The following is a 17,081-nucleotide window of genomic DNA, read 5'->3' on the forward strand; positions in this document are numbered from 1 at the left end:
TAATTTCTTATGCACCTTTTATTTTATTTTTTATTAGTCTTCAAGACCGGGAAGCTCCAGGAAAGCATCCTTCAAGGACTCGTCTTCGGCACTAGTCCTTTCGTCAATGACGTTCTTGGTGAACAAAGCAACATAGTCCCGTGAATCCTGGGGAATATACATCAGCTGTGCTAGCTCATCATCCTGCCTGACAAAATTATTCATGCCACCATCATCACCCACGTTCAGAACAGCGCTAGGGTACGGTGGATAATTGTTGGTTCTGGATACACTGCAGATACCATTCTGTCCTTTCCAGTGGTCTCCAGCCATTTGAATGTCACTCGCTGATGCATCAGTCACGTTTTTTCTGTCTGAAACCTCATCAACATTCTCGCTTTGTGCTCTTTTACCAGATTCGTTAGAGCTGTTAATTATTGTAGATATTGCCTGCTGACTTTCTGTTGCACCGTCTTCAGAATGCTTGCCCAACATTGCATTTAAGGAATCCGTACGGGGTGTGTTAATTTCCCTGCTTTCTGTTACCATATCAGGGAATGGCCTGGTTTCTTCTTCTCCACCTGCGCATGCTTCATTCTGCTGACAATTTTCTGTAAGATTATCTGAAGCCTTGAATGCTAAGGCTTCATCTACACTGGACTTCCAGTGAACTTCTTTCCGAAAAGCCATGCAATGCAGGTGTTGTCTCTTCTCGTATTGCACTCTGAGCAGTCCAATGTGCTCGAGAGCCTTGCGCCAGCTTGCAATCATGGCGGCGTTTCGCTGCTGATGCTTCGAGTCTGGCGTGATGATGAACAGTAGCCCGTTAGGCTTAAGGAGGGATGCTGCCTTCTTGCAGAACGACCATCGTTGTGAGCAAGACGGCAGGTACTCGAGGACTAGGCAGAAGACGACTGCTTGGAAGCTGTTCTCAGGCAGCGACTTCAGGGGGTGACGCACGTTTTCAGCCGGGTTTTCATGATTTCCAGGGACGACTTCGAGCTTCAGAAAGTCGCACTCCATGACATCCTGCAAAGTGAGGAAAAGACTGTGCATGAAATGCATGTTTAAACAGCCCCAGAATTGCCAAGCATCAGGTCTGTCCAAAAAGTGTTTGTTTAGTTTGAAGCGAATTGAAGCGGATAGTAATTTTCTTCTAATAATTTCGAAGCGAATATCTCGATTACTTGTGGCAGGCAAAAATGGCTAACGGCACAATAGGCACTTTCAAAATCACGTATATTTTTTTAACACACAGTGCAGTGAATTTTTGTCATGTTCATTGAAGTGTTGACTTTGTGCAAAAATGACTAATGCAAATTGGACAAGTCAAGATACACACGCACCAGACATATGTGCGAGGTATGGGACCTATTAGAAACTCCAACTGCTGGTCTTAATGGCGATCGCATCGTTAAATGGTTGCTTTTATGCAGTGACTCCGTGGATGCCTGCTAGACGTACGCTAACGTGCCCAGTGAGTGAATAGTTCGACGAATAGCTCCGACAGTTGGAATTATAGCAAACATTCAGATCGAATTGAATAACAAATACTGTACTTTTCGACCGAATATCTGAAATTATGGAATATTTGCACAGGCTTACCAGCATATGTTTATGCAGAATTTCTATTTCATTTCCAACAGGTCAAACGCAAGAATACATGCAAAGTGAAAGGCCTGAGCAGTAATATGCTTCATGTTTGTTTAATGCTGACAGCAGCTCTTGAGTTAATAAGTGAATTTTTTTTGTGGAAGACTACAAATAAAAGAGACAGGGCATACAGTATTTTTAGAATAAGGCTTATACAAATTTAGCAGCCTTTACGACAAGCCAAAATATCTAACATGTAGTTCGCTTGAAAAACCTCATAGACTACCATATGACAGAACACGAAATCTACAGTAAGATCATTAAATACATAAGCAAGCTGTTTTTCTGCTAAGAGCGCTCCCCATCAAGGAACTTGGGTGCTAGATGTTTAAGGTAATCAGCAGTGCTGTCGATGCTTAGCCGCTTAATACTGCTACGAACCCAGCGAATGGCGATGACGTGGGTGAAGTTTTGTGTGCTTAGTGCAAGCTCGCTGGCACAAAGCATGGTGGCCTGTGCCTTGTGTTGTGAGTTCAGTGGTTCTACATGCTGTGACCGTCTTCAGCCTCGCAACATCTTTGTGGAGGTGCTGGGTATTAAGCCCCGTGCTGCTTGCGTGCTTTTCCTCATGAATATTTCAGGAATTCATGACCTACCGACTGCACACAGTGTGCTCTATTATATTTGAAGCTTCCATAAAACACCTCATTTCAATATGTTCCCAGCAGCCAGTGGCTTCTGGTGAAACTGCCTGGCTCCACCCGGAAAAAACTGCGTGAAGAAAAAGGGGACACAAATGTGTAACTGCCAGCAAAAGTTCAACGACTCTAATACACCAGGAGAAACTGTACGGAATTATTGCCTCCGAAAACGCTGAATACCTTTTGAGGCACCGAAAACACTATGGAAACCGAAAACATTATGGAAGACAGACAATGGCATATCAAATACCTACCATCTTAAACAAATTTGAAGGCAAGCTAAACTTTGAATGCAAATTAAAAGGATTTAAATGCCAACTTAGGTAGCTATTGTTATGCTGTCAAATTAAGTATAGTCATAATTGAACACTGTTTTTCATGTTTTCCTGTCGTCTCATAAAAGAAACACAAAACTCTGTACAACTCAAAATGACTTTATCAGTTGCTTTTATCTTGCTTTTGTGTCCTTTCAAACCGTATTATGAAGTTTTCACTGACAATTTAAAAAGTGCATTATGCATTTTTGTATTATTTTGTAGAGCAGCTATTTGTGCTAATTTATTCATGTTATTTGTGTAACGTCCTATTATGTGTGACTTGTTGTTTGTGTGTGCACCTGTATATGCAATACGTTTATGTACAGGTGTCAAATGTTGCGTTTTTTTTTAATCTTTTGTGACTACAGCTGGGAGGCACAATTCATTCTTTTGTTTCTAAGATGCGTACTGTATCTGTACCGCTGTGAGCTGTGTAGGGTCAGAGGCCTCGTCAGGCGCCATTAGCCTTTAGCTTCTGTTCCTGCATCAGGCTCTGTGTTTCGTCTGATGCTGAAATAAAGTCTGAAAAAAGTCCCATTTTGAGAGAACTGTTATGGGTAGAATAAGAAGTTTATTGGATGAAATACTATACAGCATTCTCCCTGACGACTTGAAGATATCTTGCATTGAAATCAGACGACTGAAAGGGTATTTCGCGGTAAATGCCGTATAAACATGTGTAAGGGCCACACTTTTTTTTCCAGATTCGAGGGGCCAATTTTTGGGATGCGGCCCATATATGCGATGCGCGCAAAATTTTTTTTTAAAATGTAAAAACATACCTATTAAGGTGCTTATTAAGCTTTAAGGTGCTTGCCCATCGTGCTAAAATTGCAACGCTCGGTGACAGCACACGAAAGCCGCAACTACAGTGAATGCACACGCCACCACAACTCCCGTGCGACTGAGCCTTTGACCATGTTTTTGACAGCCGCGAAAAGCTGGAGCTGGTGATACTGATACCAAAATGCATAGCAGGAGGTTGTGACAGAGGAAGAAGTTGACGATGATGATGATGACCTGCGGCCCTGGGCCCCATCCGTGGGCGGCACTTGGATGCTCCTGTGCGCGTGCATTTCGAAGGCTATTCTCGAGAGGGTCACGCAAAGTTTGCGTGTGGCCCTTACACAAATCTTTTTTTTTTTTTAATATTTCCTTTGGGAAAACAGGGTGCAACCCATACACGGGTGAGGCCTTTACACGCGTTCATATGGTAAATGGCTCATTTTTCATCTGTCATGAATTTGTGACCCTGGGGGCATTTGCACTACTATGTGCAAGTTTGGCAAGATTTACTGGATCTGAATTCGCTGGAGAACAATAGCATTTCTCCTGACACATACTGTATAGCATAACATGTTACGAGTGCAGTAGGGCTACTGAACACATGTTTTGTCAGAAATTACCATAACAACCGCTGCACAAACTACTATACGAGGGGGTACACAAAAGAAACCGGACTTATTTTTGTTTGAACTTATTTGTTCACATTTTAAGCACAGACCTTCAATCTCCTTCAAAGTATTCCCCACTTGCAATGATACGCTTGTCGAATCGTTCATTCCATTTTTCAAAACACTGTTTAAATTCATCTTTTGTGATGCTTGACAGTGCCTCCGTCGTTTTTTTCTTCACCTCAGCAACATCAGCGAAACGCTTTCCATTCACCTATTTTTTTCATTCTAGGAAACAAAGAAAGTAGCACGGGGCAAGGTCGGGAGAGTATGAGGGTTGAGGAATAGGGGTTATGCCATTTTTGGTCCAAACTTTTCGTAGAGACAGGGCTGTGTGAGCAGGGGCATTGCCATGATGGAAAAACCAGTCACCCGACCGCCACAAATCTGGCCGCTTCCACCGCACACTGTTGCCCAATCTTTTCAAAACATCCAAGTAGAAAGTGGCTAACTGTCTGACCCTGCGGAACAAATTCTCAATGGACGACTCCTCTCACGTCGAAAAAACAAATCAGCATTGTTTTGAGGTTTGGTTTCACCTGACGAGCTTTCTTGAGGCGAGGTGAATTTGAAGTTTTCCATTGGCACGATTGTTGCTTTGATTCAAGATTCGATTCAGAAACACCTGAGTTGTCCCCATAGCATCGTCCTTGTACGTCTTTCTTAATATTTCAAGAGTTTCCATTCAACTTTTTCCGAGCAAAAATCAGAATTTCACCGGCGCAGCTGTTCACAAAAATCATCCATTGCAAAAACGACATTCACAAAAAACAGTCGTCACTCTAAAACTCTGCCTAAACTAGTCTGATCTCCTTCAACGGCGGCACTCGGCTTACTGACTCTGGAATGCTCGTTCTATGCGCTCCTAGTGGCAAAACGCAGTACCACAGAAGCTTTGCCGACCAAAAAATTTAGTCCGGTTTCTTTTGGGTACCTCCTCGTACATATATATATAGAGAAGGAGGCAGAATAATGGGAAGGCAGGGAGTAAACTATGCAATGTCCGGTTTGCTACTCTACATGTGAAGAGGAGTATGAAGGGAGAGAGATAAGAGGAATCGATGATCAGAGCACAGTAGGGAAGCCTGCTTGTGAGGGTCATACTTCACGAGAACACAAGACGAACACACAGACAGAAGCCATATTCTCCAGCTCAAGCCAGTGCCGAGGTATCTGATGGCCTTTAATTGCTTTGACACTGATGAAAAGAGAGCCTTGACGGCTTACTTCTCCAGTAACTTCAACAGAGGAATGAGAGCAGAGAGGTTCAGCCCACTGCGTATGATTGATTGTGCTGTCTGTCATTGCTACTTTATACTTTGCTACTTATACTTCACACATGGCTTCGAAAGCCTCGTCTTGCCAAGGAACAGAAACTGACTGCCCTAAAACGTCACATAGGTTCCCTGTGTATAGCTTGAGTTCTTTCGTATGTGCAATTTTGTGTTCAAAATTTTTGTTAGTTTTTGTTTAGTTTTTTTTTTCTGTTAGTATGAGTGTTTAGACAAGTAATGTATGCATATGGAGGTATTTCTCCACCTGCTGCCTGATCAGCCAACAAGCAAAATGTGCTTAGGCAGATCAGAATTTATGAATGTGTACGTATACAGACGAATAAAATTTTGATTTGATTTGATTTGAAAGGTTGCTAAATATTTCATCTCCATATCTGTTTGAGCAAGACCAACTGTTTGTACAACATTCACCACGAATAAAAGCTTTCTGAATTTCCTTCCGTGCAATTTGGATACTGTATAAAATGGACCATTTGCCCACTGTCAGCATTTAGGAGATACCGATTTCCCAAATTTCAGTAAACGCAAAGTAACTTTTGAACTTCAGTTCCCAATGTGAGCATGTTAGCCCGCACATTATCGGAAATCAGGTGCTTTCTTTTACCTGTGGCCACTAAACAGTGAAAGAATTGCGTGCATTCTTAAATGAAAATACATTTGTGGTCAGTGACCAAGCAGAAAAGATGCTATCTGAGACCTGAACCCTGAAACCAGTTCCCTGTTCCCAGTCTCCTCGACACAGGGATGCTGCGAGTTTAAAGGTGCACTGAAGAGGAATCAGAACTCGTCTTTTTGTCGCGGGAACTCAATCCGAGCATTCTTAGAAACTGCGACTTATTGCCCTGAGTGGCCGATTTCTCTAATTAAATCGGATTAACGTCTGGCTCCCACCTTTTTTTTTTAATTCTCCCTCGTACGGTGGGCGGAGTCGACCAACGCAGGGAGTGCCTTTCACCCAGTCCCGTGGCGGCTTGCCGCTCTGCCATCGGCGGAGTAATACGTAGTAGTCCGTAGTAGCAAATAGTCCGCGCGTATTTTTATTTCTGCGGGCTTATTTTGCGGCTATATTATCTGCAAATGAAACTATTTATTTACGGAAACGTAAAAAACAAAATGAAGCGAAAGCAAAGCCTCCACGGAGCTGGCTGAAGGGCACTCCAAGCGTTGGTTGACTCCGGCCACCGTACGAGGGAGAATTAAAAATAAAAGGCGGGAGCCGGACGTTAATTCGATTGAATTAGGGAAATCGGCCACACAGGGCAATAAGTTGCAGTGTCTAAGAACGCTCGGAACGCGCAGATCGAGTTCCCGCGGCAAAAAGACGAGTTCAGATTCCTCTTCAGTGCACCTTTAAATACACAATATGTCATGCGATAGCACTGTATAGGGATGAAGCCTGCTCCCACCTGTGTGTCTGAAAAATCCTCACAATCACAATGCCTTTCGCAATCTTAGTCATTAGCATACTGCCACACTACTAACTCCTCTGGTGGTGTGGTACCGCAGCCGAACTGTCATATCTGGGACTTGGCAAGCCTTGGGCACTCTAGGGGCGAGAGGCATTTGTCTTCCACTCTCGAGCTACCTGCTGTCTTGTGCGTTCCAGAAGGTTTAAGTAAATTTGCCCTACATACATTAACCATTTGTCAGTAACACTGGTTTAAACTGGGGAAGAAGTGGGCTTGGGCAGGCCATGTAATGCGAAGGCAAGATAACCGCTGGTCCTTAGGAGTAATGGAGTGGATTCCAAGAGAAGGCAAACGTAGCAGGGGGCGGCAGAAAGTTAGGTGGGCGGATGAGATTAAGAAGTTGGCGGGGGTACTACGCTGGCTGCAACTGGCAACGGACAGGGTTAATTGTAGAGAGACATGGGAGAGGCCTTTGCCCTGCAGTGGGCGTAGTCAGGCCGATGATGATGACGATGATGCCCTGTACAGGGGGACACATTCCCCGTCAAGCCTCTTTTTGGCTTTTTGTATGTGCCCACCCAACATCACGATGTTAAAATAAAGCTTGATTTGATTTAAGTATCATCCCCCCTGAATGTCAACAAGGGGCCTGTTCTGCCCTAAGAATGCTAATTATGACCTCCTGAACATGAGAAGGGGCACTTGCCTATCACTTAGCGCACACACTTTATCAGCATGTGAGGGTTACATTGTCATCCAGCAATGGAGGCTGACAGTGGAGGCACAGTGAAACCTGTGAGCTGAATGCCATTGAAGCAGACACGCCTAATCCCTTGCAAATTGTTCAAGGACGCCCAGAGATTGACTCCATGTGCTTGCATCAGAGGTTTGTTGTATTCAGTTTCGTTTTCATTTTCAGTTCTTCATTCCCCAGGGGGCGCTTCTGTTCTTTGTTATATATATGTTTGTATGTTTAAATAAATGGGTTATGTGTGTATCGGGATGGCTGGAGTCTGACCCACCTTCGAAAATATCACAAGGTTCTCAGCCTCAGGGACCCACCCCCTTCCGGCTTTCAAAACGTGCTGAGTAACCCTGTGTGTCGAAAAAATGCCCAAATTAAGGCGGAAGCCTTTAAAGCCTCATCGTTGTAAGCAGGAGTTGTCGAGGAAATGTCACGCTTTTCAGTTGGTCGAAACGGTCGTGACGTCACAGTGCGGCAATTTCAAACGGGGCCAATTGTACTTTGGCTAGTAACCATGCAACCAATTGAAGGGATCATATAGTGATGCTCCAAGTAAGTGGGAATGAGTTTAGTTAATTGCTTAATTACCCGATTAGCCTAATTAACCTTTCTAGTCAGGCCAGAAAAATCAATAAAACCAAATAGGAAATTGGTCGAGTTCGAGAATCCCGGTCTCCGGAGTGCGAGACGAGCACGCTACCTCTCCGCCATGCCAGCTCGATGGTTTGGAATGAACAAAGGCGCGTACCATGTCTTCGCTCACTCCCATCTTCCTCCCTTCCCGTTACGGTGAGGTTCAGGTGTCCACCGAGATATGCGAGCCAGATACGTTTCCTTTCCTCAAAAACCAATTTATCGATGAGCGAGGGGTAGAACCGAACGGGTGATGGCGTTCTATGGACTCCCTGGCAGCGTTGCAAAACGCTGTCGCGTTTCACTCTTAGAGTCGAAGCTTAACATCTTAACAACACATCAGTGACACAAGCAGCAACACCGCACTTAAGGCTTTCGCCTCACCGCACTTTAGGTCAACAAAGTGCCCCCTGAATTTTTTAATTAATAATGAGTGGCTCTATGAAGAAGCAGCATGTTATGGGAGCCACAGCATGATTAGTGCCCAAACGAGGTAGGTAAATGGAAGGTTAGAGTTGAGGCATGCATGAATTTAGGTGCTTGGGGGGACCAAAAAGGCACCCCAAGGAACTTGAGAGTTCTGTGGGACGCAGCTTGAGAATGCCTGGCCTGGACGATGCCATCAAATGACCGCAAATGTGGTCAATTGCTACAAAGGAGGCAAGTAGAATGTAAGACATGGAGAAAGAAAGTACTTTGTAGGGAGTACATTTTTGGGGTAGCCACCTTTAGGAAGGTAGCGAATTATGAACTAATTCAGACAGTCCCATGTAGGGCCATACGGATGTTTCATGCGAAATATTCTGAGAGGCGATACTGATGAAACATTTATACTAGGTCGTAAACATGAATATGAGGGGAACTGAATGAATTCTGAGTATAAGCTTGATGTGATGGAAGTGCCAACGATGTTGCATGTAATAAATGTAGAACATCTGTCTTTCCTCTATCATTCAATTTTATGTTTTGCTTGTCGGACGCTGCCAGGTGACAGTAGCTGATGTAAAAGGCAGTATCAGGCATGGTGCAGTAATTCAATTTTTGATGAAAGAGGGAGCAATGACAACTGATCGCAGTCATACGCGCTTGTCAAATGGTGGATAGCTTTGTTTAAAGGTGCACTGAAGAGGAATCTGAACTCGTCTTTTTGCCGCTGGAACTCGATCTACACGTTCTGAGCATTCTTAGAAACTTCGATTTCTTGCCCTGTGTGGCCGATTTCCCTAATTAAATCGAGTTAACGTCCGGCTCCCGCCTTTTTTTTTAAATTCTGCCTCGTATGGTGGGCGGAGTCGACCAACGCGTGGAGTGCCTTTCACCCAGTCCCGTGGAGGCTTGCTTGCGCTTTATTTTGTTTTTTAGGTTTCCGTGAATAAATAGGTTCATTCGCAGATAATATAGCCGCAAAATAAGCCCGCAGAAATAAAAATATGCGCGGACTATTTGCTTCTACGGACTACTACGTATTACTCCGCCGATGGCAGAGCGGCCAGCCGCCACGGGACTGGGTGAAAGGCACTCCCCGCGTTGGTCGACTCCGCCCACCGTACGAGGGAGAATTAAAAAAAAAAGGTGGGAGTCGGACGTTAATGCGATTTAATTAGGGAAATCGGCCACATAGGGCAATAAGTCGAAGTTTCTAAGTATGCTAGGAACGTGTAGATCGAGTTCCCGCGGCAAAAAGACGAGTTCAGATTCCTCTTCAGTGCACCTTTAAGCATGGCAGGAAGAGGACAGAAGGTGACCCCAGGGCCAGCCAGCCAGATGTAGTTACCGCTGAGGAAAATATGCCCGAAAATGAAAGACGCGGTCTAGTGCGCAGGTACAGAAGGTTTCTTTGGCTTACTTAGAAGTTGAGCATCAGCACTGGGTCTATAGGAACAATCCCACATGGAAATATGAGTATGCTTAACTCTTTCCTTACCACGCCTATTCAAATGCCCCATTCTGAGCAATCTGGGTCCCTTTTGGACAGGTATCACCATTCACTATATTGCTAAAGGACTCCAGTTTCGGAATTGGTTATTCTGTCAGCCGAATAAGGGAGTATTTCTAAACTTTTAACGAAAGCTGTCAAGGCCGAGCGAGCACAGCAAGCATGATGTTCAGGGTAGCATCTTCGTCTCGCACTGACCCTGATCAGCAACAACAGTGTTCTCATGATTTCGCAGCAACGACGCTTGATTTTGTAGGCACAAACAGCAGCTTTGTCTGAAAAGATGATGTCCATTCGTCTTATTCTAGTTCGTACAGAGATGACTGCTGTGTCCAGCCTGGGTTATCGACAGGTGCCTATTTCTAACTTCTCTTTTCCGTCATTTCTGAGGAGATTCAGTGCTCTCTGAGCCTCTCTGAAGGTGTCGAGCATATTCTGAGCTATTTCGTGCCACCAGCAGTGTAGTGGTCACAACTTTCAGCAAGACAACTCGTGGTCAACCTTGGCACTGTACTGCGGAGTAGCCCGAAGTGCTGCTCACGAGCAACTGATTTTTTTTGTGTGTGTAAGACCGGGAACGAAAAGTTTAGTACGAGGAGTTCTGTAATTTTGAATACTTGCCTTTAACATAGGAACGCAAAAAACATATACCCTAGATCTTTTATTCTTCTATTTTTTGACTGGATATATTTAATATTTTCGAGCTTTTTTGAGAAAGTCACTCAAATTTTGGCGAAGACTTTTTCCTTCGTGAGCAATGCAAAATATAGTTTTATCTTTTCTTTATGTCATGAAAGATAAAATTCTGTTAGCTACACTTCGATGTGCTGCACAAAAGAGAAGGTATAAATTTATGGGGCGAAAAACATTTTTACGAACACCGCTCTGAAAGTGTCTGTTTAGCCACGGTAAGGAGAGTTGAAGGAGCACAGACACCTAAATTGGCTGGCATGTTTTCTCCTCTACAACGATGTGGAAGACACTACTACGCATAAATCACCACATGGTATGCGCCAATGAACACTAAATAATTTAAAATCAAATTTTCGTATCATGCTGTTTTCGTTTCAGTTTTAACAGACAAATGATGACTAACGTCAATGTGTGCTTATAAGTTATGTGAGGCATGAAAAAACTGCAACATAATCACTGTTTCTAGATTCGTTATCATTCCGTCTCTTGAGGAAGGCTGGTTTTAGCTTTGTAATTGATGAATAAGTCATTATACTGCAGTTTTTTGACGTCTCACGCAACCTATAAGCACTCGTTGACGTCACAGTCATCGTTCGGCTGTTGAAGCCCAAACAACACGAGAAAGAAATTTGATTATAAATTGTTTAGCAGTCGTAGGAGAATACCACGTGGCAGTCCATTTCTATGTCAGGCTTGCAAATTATTGAACATCCGTCCTAATACATAAGGTTATGACTAGCGTGGAGATTGAAGCAAATACATCAACACATGAAAAGTGGCACTCGTATTCACCTTCCCAATTGCTATGCCACTTTGTGCACTATTCACAACTTGTGTGGGAGATTACTGCATGTTTATCTGTTGACTCAGAGATAAGCACTAAGAGCTACTGCATGCTACAGGTTTGTTTGAGACTAACATTTTTTTTTTATTATTTATGCGTAGGTTTTCAGCCGACAAGCACTCCTTGTTTTCACTGCCACACACATTACCAACTGCGAAAGTCTCGGAAATGTCACCTTAGAGCTTTTTTGAGAAGAGTCTGTTGAACGTTGTGTGGCTACCCACCTCTGTCGCAGGCGTCAGGTCGATGGCGAGTGCATCAACGTCGCTGTAAGCACTGAAGGGGTTGTAGCAGCTTCCGACGTCGAGGAGACGCACCTTTCCGTCTGCGAGTGCCAGGTTTCTGAAAGCACAAAGTTTCACACACGTGCAGCAACTGCGAAAATGCCTAAGAATAATTGAAGCGTGTAGATATCGAGTTCCCGCGGTAAAAGGACCAGCCCAGAATGCACTTTAGAGTACCTTTAACTACTCTGCATGTACTGACTGATACAAAGTAAAGAATATGCTTTGTACATAACAAAGCATTTGTTTTTTCAGGAATTGTAGCACCTTTAGCCACTTCAACTTGAGACCATCCAATGAATAACATAATGAAACTTGCAGCAGCCAACTCTACCCAATAATTTTCCTACCCAGCAACTCTCATCAGTGCCATTTGTGCAGAAAATTAGAGTACACTGTGGTCTAATGTGACATGAAATGCCTCGGTATTCGTAAAACAATGACTCCCGAGCTTGTTTCACTATCACGTGTCAAGGGCTACTAAAATGTCTTGTTCTTAAAAATTAAAACTTTGGCTATTTTCTGAAGTTTGATGTAGAAGAACCGCTTCTAACATGCACCCAGTTTTCACATTTACAAAAACTGAAAATAAAAAACTGGAGAAAGAAGTCCACATTAATATTTACATATCCTTTAACGAGGTCACTATAAACGTTTTTTTTTCAACTAGGGTATGTTTGACTTTGCGAAACCAGAAAAACCTTCTGGGTTGAGTTGTGTCTAGATTTTGCCTCTAAAGGTTTCTTGTAGCCTGAACGCATCTTTCCTGCGCAGCAAGGGCATGTGGGATGACTCTGTTTTGTGTTGACACCATTAAATGTTCAAAAACGTTTTTTTCTTGAAATCAGCCTCATAATGAAAGCAACAAGCCTCCATAGATTCTGTAGCCGTTCTTGCACGTGAAAAACAGCAAGGATATCCAATATGCTAGCAATTATGTAATGACAAATGAGCTGTTTCAAGCAATGTGTCAGTTTTGGGTTTGAGCATAATGCTCATGCTGTTTTCAGGCTAAACTTTCATGAAAAAAAAAAGGTGCATGCTAGAATCCGGCAAATATACAGGACAGATCTTTAGGTGCAATGCATTTATGCATTATTGGACTGAGTGATACCACGCAGTGCATTGCACTGTGGTCATTTTCCACCTAACGTTATTATGCTATTTGTAGCAGGCCTTTATAAGCTCTATGATACACTACCAGCTGGAAAAGTAAATGAACCATGGGGGTGAATTAAAAATTTGATTTCTTTACACCTTTCAGAGTAGTAATAGTTTACTCTGAAGGCTAATGTTAAACGTCGTAAACTGCACTTGTAGTGCTAATCATTCTCTGATTGCTCCGAAAACACATTCAATGTGGACTTTCATGGTACACTTATGTTTCCTGGCGAAAAACATCATCACCTGAAAGTGCAAAGTTAGAATGTATGGAAGTATTCTGCTCACCGCCTGGTTTCGTCAAGGGCAGAGTTCGGACATGAGGCACCCATCTTCCTGTGATGCCTTCGTAAGCTGCGCTCGAGACCGCCTCCGAAGAAATACTCACTGCCATGAAAAACAAAAGCATGCCAGTTAACACACTCCCCTGTCATACCTCAAGCTGTAAGCATCTTCCTATAGCGGCCATTGTAGTAACTCCAATAACTGGCTGATCCAAATAAGCATTCATCATACTGTCATCTGGAAAATCCTGGCTGGATTGGCTGCATTTCAATGGAGGTGTAATGGAAAAAATGCCTGCATGCTGAGCAATGTCAGTACATGTTCTAGGATACCAGGTGGCTAAAGCTATTCAACAGCCCTCTAGCAATGTGAATCTTTTTCTCTCCTCACTTACAGCCCCACCTTTGCGTTAAGGTTCTGTGTTATGGTGAGCTGACTGTCTCAGTTAGGGTGGACACCCTGACTGAGACAGTTACTGTGCTTTTCTTTTCATCACATCCAATTATTATTAATAAGCTGCATAAACTGGAGACAAGAGTTACAAGCAAATAAAGAGTTACAAAAAGAATGAACTCAGGGATGTCACCAGTTTACTTCAAGATGGCTCCGAGAGTGCAGTCAAAAGAGTACAGTGCTACAGTATAGAAGAGGGGGTTGTGGTTAACCTTCTGCAGCACTGCAGCAGAAGCTAGGCAGGAAATGGAAGGAGACGGGCCTTTGTTTTTGCACTCTGAGGAGAGGGATACCTCATAGAAAACTTTCTTACAATTTTCTGTTGACATTAGACTGACCCTGCATCGTCCATCTAACTTCCTCCCTTCACATCTCCGCACACCTAGTCCGAACAGCGAAAACCTCCTTCCCAACAGCACGGGGACAAAAGCTTGTCTCTCTCCTTCGCCTGCCTAGGCTCTCCTACAGGCAGCGTACGACGATCCGGAGTTTTCATTTCCACGAAGAATGCGAGAATGCCGTCTGGGTTCGACACCTTTGGCTGGAAAACAAGCCTTGCAGAGAAGCTGACTTACAGATTTCCACAAATGGTTAACTGCACCAAGGGGGGAGTAATGTGGTCTAGAATTAAAAGCCTACCAAAGACTGCACCTGAAGTCTTCAAAGTTTGCCAGTGGAAGTGGCGTTTAACAGTGATACCGGCAGTTAACTTTTTTTGTCTTTTATAGCTTATAAAATCTCTGTACTCAATGAAAGAAGTCTACCTCTAGTTAAAAGATGGTAATAAATTGATATGACCCACTTCAATTAGTCTTCAGTGGTCTTTTGTTGCATGAAAAGTGAAGCCATTAAACACAAGCCATTAAACACAGATATCTTAGCATGCTGCTAGAGCATGCACAGTCGTTTAATCGCTCCGGTAATGAACTACTGGGGATAAAAGCAACTGAACCCCTTTTTTAAGTTCCAAACCATACCACACTGCATGCGGGTGACACCTACTGGTGCACATGGAAGGGGGGTACGTTAATTTTGCACCCAATAGTAATAGCATGTGCTTTCCACTGTAACCCAGATTTTCATATCTACACCAGAATGTACAGCCTTTGTCAAAAGTAACCAGGCTCCATGGTTTGCTTCTCATTTGTATAACAGAGCCCTCACGGCTTCCGTAAGGATCGAAAAGTTTTTTGAAGGTGAGAACAGGGGTTCTTCTTGCCATACAGAGATTTAGAGCTTGATGGCTGGAATTAATAGCTTTAATATACGAATGAGAAGAAAAAAACGTGCAGCCTGGTTACTTTTGACAAAGACTGCAGATATAACTGATCTATTCAACTTCTGAGAATAGATTTTAGCCCTATCACCCTAGTATACACCTTTTACGTCTCCTAAATGTGTACAGTTCTTCAAGCTAAACTGTGTAAGATGGTGTCTATTTCGCATGCCTTCAATATAATTTCAACTGAGTTGTTAAATGAAAATCTGGCAGTCTACGAGATAGAACTTTTCAAGTGATGCTCCATTTCCAGCCTACACTCGCCTCATAGTCTGGTGACACCACTCAATCCGATCTTTGTAAGGCCAGACGCTTGTCGCCAGTTGCAGCATACTCTCGGCATATCTCTTCCTGGTTTGTACATCTTCGCAGTGATCCCTCCACACCTGGTCACCATCACCATCTGGAATGAAACCAGGAGCATTTATCATAACTAACAACTCGACAGCTCGCTGGCCTTATGGTCTTGGTCTATGTCCTGTGTGAAGCTTTCCAGAGGTAGTGCATTAAAACCTTCAGCCTAAGTTCAGCTCAGTTCAGTTTATTACCTTAAAGGCCTCCTTTTGTCAGGGGTATTACACAGAGGGTGCGATTTTATTGAAATGAGCAAACAGCGACACTTATTTAGTATTGGAGCTGATCGGTAACAAGTTCTTGAAAAGTAGATGATGAAGACGATGTAGACGATGTCTCGGGGTAGGCCGTTACAGTCCGTTGGTGCTTAAAAAAATAAATGAAGCAGAAGAGTTGGTAGTGTGCGACGGTGGCTGGGCAAGAGGGTAAAAAAATCTGTGCAGTATAGGATTACCGCTGTGGGCAGGAAGGCAGATATTCCAACCAGTTTGCTGGCGACCGCATGCAAACATTTCCACCGAAGCAGCTTTGAGCGCTGCTATGCAATACTTGAAGATGCGCAGCTATACGAATTCGAAGATTAGGAACACTCACTCGTCTGGTAATCGTGTCTGAGCTTCTCGTGAACGCCTCGGATGACAGCGACAAGTTCTTGCTGATCCTCACGAGTCATGGCGAACGTTGTATCGAATGGCGTGACCCAGTCCGCTGTTAGGATGAACAGAAAGCCGTCGGCAAGCACTCGACGGACGATCACAGAATGTTCCAAACCCGAGTTATCCTTAAAAACTTATTACAAGCTGCTACACACGCAGCACGATTCTAAAAACTGTTCAGAAAGCAGTTTCAAGAGGCCACGACGTAGCCATCGTGCTACGTTTACGGCATGTTGACAGAGTTGCTATGGTTTCGCTAAAGAAAATGGCCGTCCTGCGTCGCATTTTCGTAAGCTGCATTTTAAAGTAAGAACTCTACTGCAAACTAATAAAAAAAAGTTACAAATTTTATTTTAAATTCAATTTTGAAGTATTAGCCACATTAGGCGTTAAAAGGTTAAAACGGCACTGTTTACGTAAATACGAAACTTTTGAATATATGCAACAGTTTCCTCCCGTCACCGCCGTTGGAGCACTGATCGGTGTGTTCAACAGCAGAGGCTGACATTTGCGAGTGGTATGGTAAGTAATTAATATCCTTTATCGCTATTACCAGAGCGTCCTTTGGCCCTGTCTTAGAGCGCGCGCGTGCTTTTGCTACCCGGGAACCTGCCGTACCGGGCGCACCGGCTAACGGTCGGCCCACGGCGGAGTCGGGTACCTTTTCAAAGTTCGAAAACCTCCCAAGAACCGTCTGGGCGCTTCGCAATCGGACCCTATCCGAAAGTCTTCGCCCCCTTTTACTTCGGTTTCGGGCCTTCGTCGAAGTAAAGCCTCGATTTCTGGTCATTCTTCGTTCCCTGTGTCGTTCGTGTTCTCAAGTGTAGACATCGGCGGGCGTTGTAGCAGTTACGTTCCGACGGAAGAGTGGAACCGACCTGATCAGAGCTGCTACTTCGAGCTCCACGGCCCGCTACCACGAAAACAAAACGGCCACTTGCGTACGTCTTGCCCAATTCTGTTGGACACGTGATGGTGGTTCGGGAACCCCCCTTACTTTTTTGTAGCTA

At 43.8% G+C, this 17,081-nt stretch overlaps 2 protein-coding genes across 3 annotated transcripts in view; one reads left to right on the top strand and one right to left on the bottom strand.

The window, feature by feature from the left end:
• Positions 1–16,994, bottom strand: Samtor (S-adenosylmethionine sensor upstream of TORC1). Of its 2 annotated transcripts, XM_089559684.1 has the most exons (6): positions 16,733–16,994; positions 16,010–16,123; positions 15,326–15,464; positions 13,333–13,431; positions 11,824–11,941; positions 1–1,008 (listed from the first exon to the last, which is right to left on the bottom strand). In XM_089559684.1, the coding sequence occupies exons 2-6, from the start codon at positions 16,086–16,088 to the stop codon at positions 34–36; spliced, it is 1,410 nt and encodes a 469-aa protein (XP_089415810.1). In that variant the 5' UTR covers positions 16,089–16,123; positions 16,733–16,994; the 3' UTR covers positions 1–33. The 2 variants fall into 2 exon arrangements, with proteins under 2 accessions (XP_089415810.1, XP_089415809.1); XM_089559683.1 differs by lacking the exon at positions 16,733–16,994 and having other exon boundaries at positions 16,010–16,303.
• The window catches only part of mri (BTB/POZ domain-containing protein mrityu), a 185,022-nt gene continuing 184,443 nt past the window's right edge, over positions 16,503–17,081 (top strand). Inside the window, exon 1 of the mRNA XM_089559681.1 lies at positions 16,503–16,593. The gene's annotated coding sequence lies outside the window, so the exon portion shown is untranslated. The remainder of the gene's footprint in view (positions 16,594–17,081) is intronic.

Source organism: Amblyomma mixtum, chromosome 9 (assembly GCF_055824585.1).
Source record: "Amblyomma mixtum isolate Tamu chromosome 9, ASM5582458v1, whole genome shotgun sequence".
NCBI lineage: Eukaryota > Metazoa > Arthropoda > Arachnida > Ixodida > Ixodidae > Amblyomma > Amblyomma mixtum.

Bases quoted from the DNA above. Each gene is read 5' to 3' on its own strand.
- Samtor (XM_089559684.1), bottom strand. From the start codon at position 16,088: ATGACTCGTGAGGATCAGCAAGAACTTGTCGCTGTCATCCGAGGCGTT. The intron at 15,465-16,009 runs GTGAGTGTTCCT...GTTTCATTCCAG, and splicing joins CAGACACGATTACCAGACGA to ATGGTGATGGTGACCAGGTG. The intron at 13,432-15,325 runs GCGAGTGTAGGC...TTTTCATGGCAG, and splicing joins TGGTGTCACCAGACTATGAG to TGAGTATTTCTTCGGAGGCG.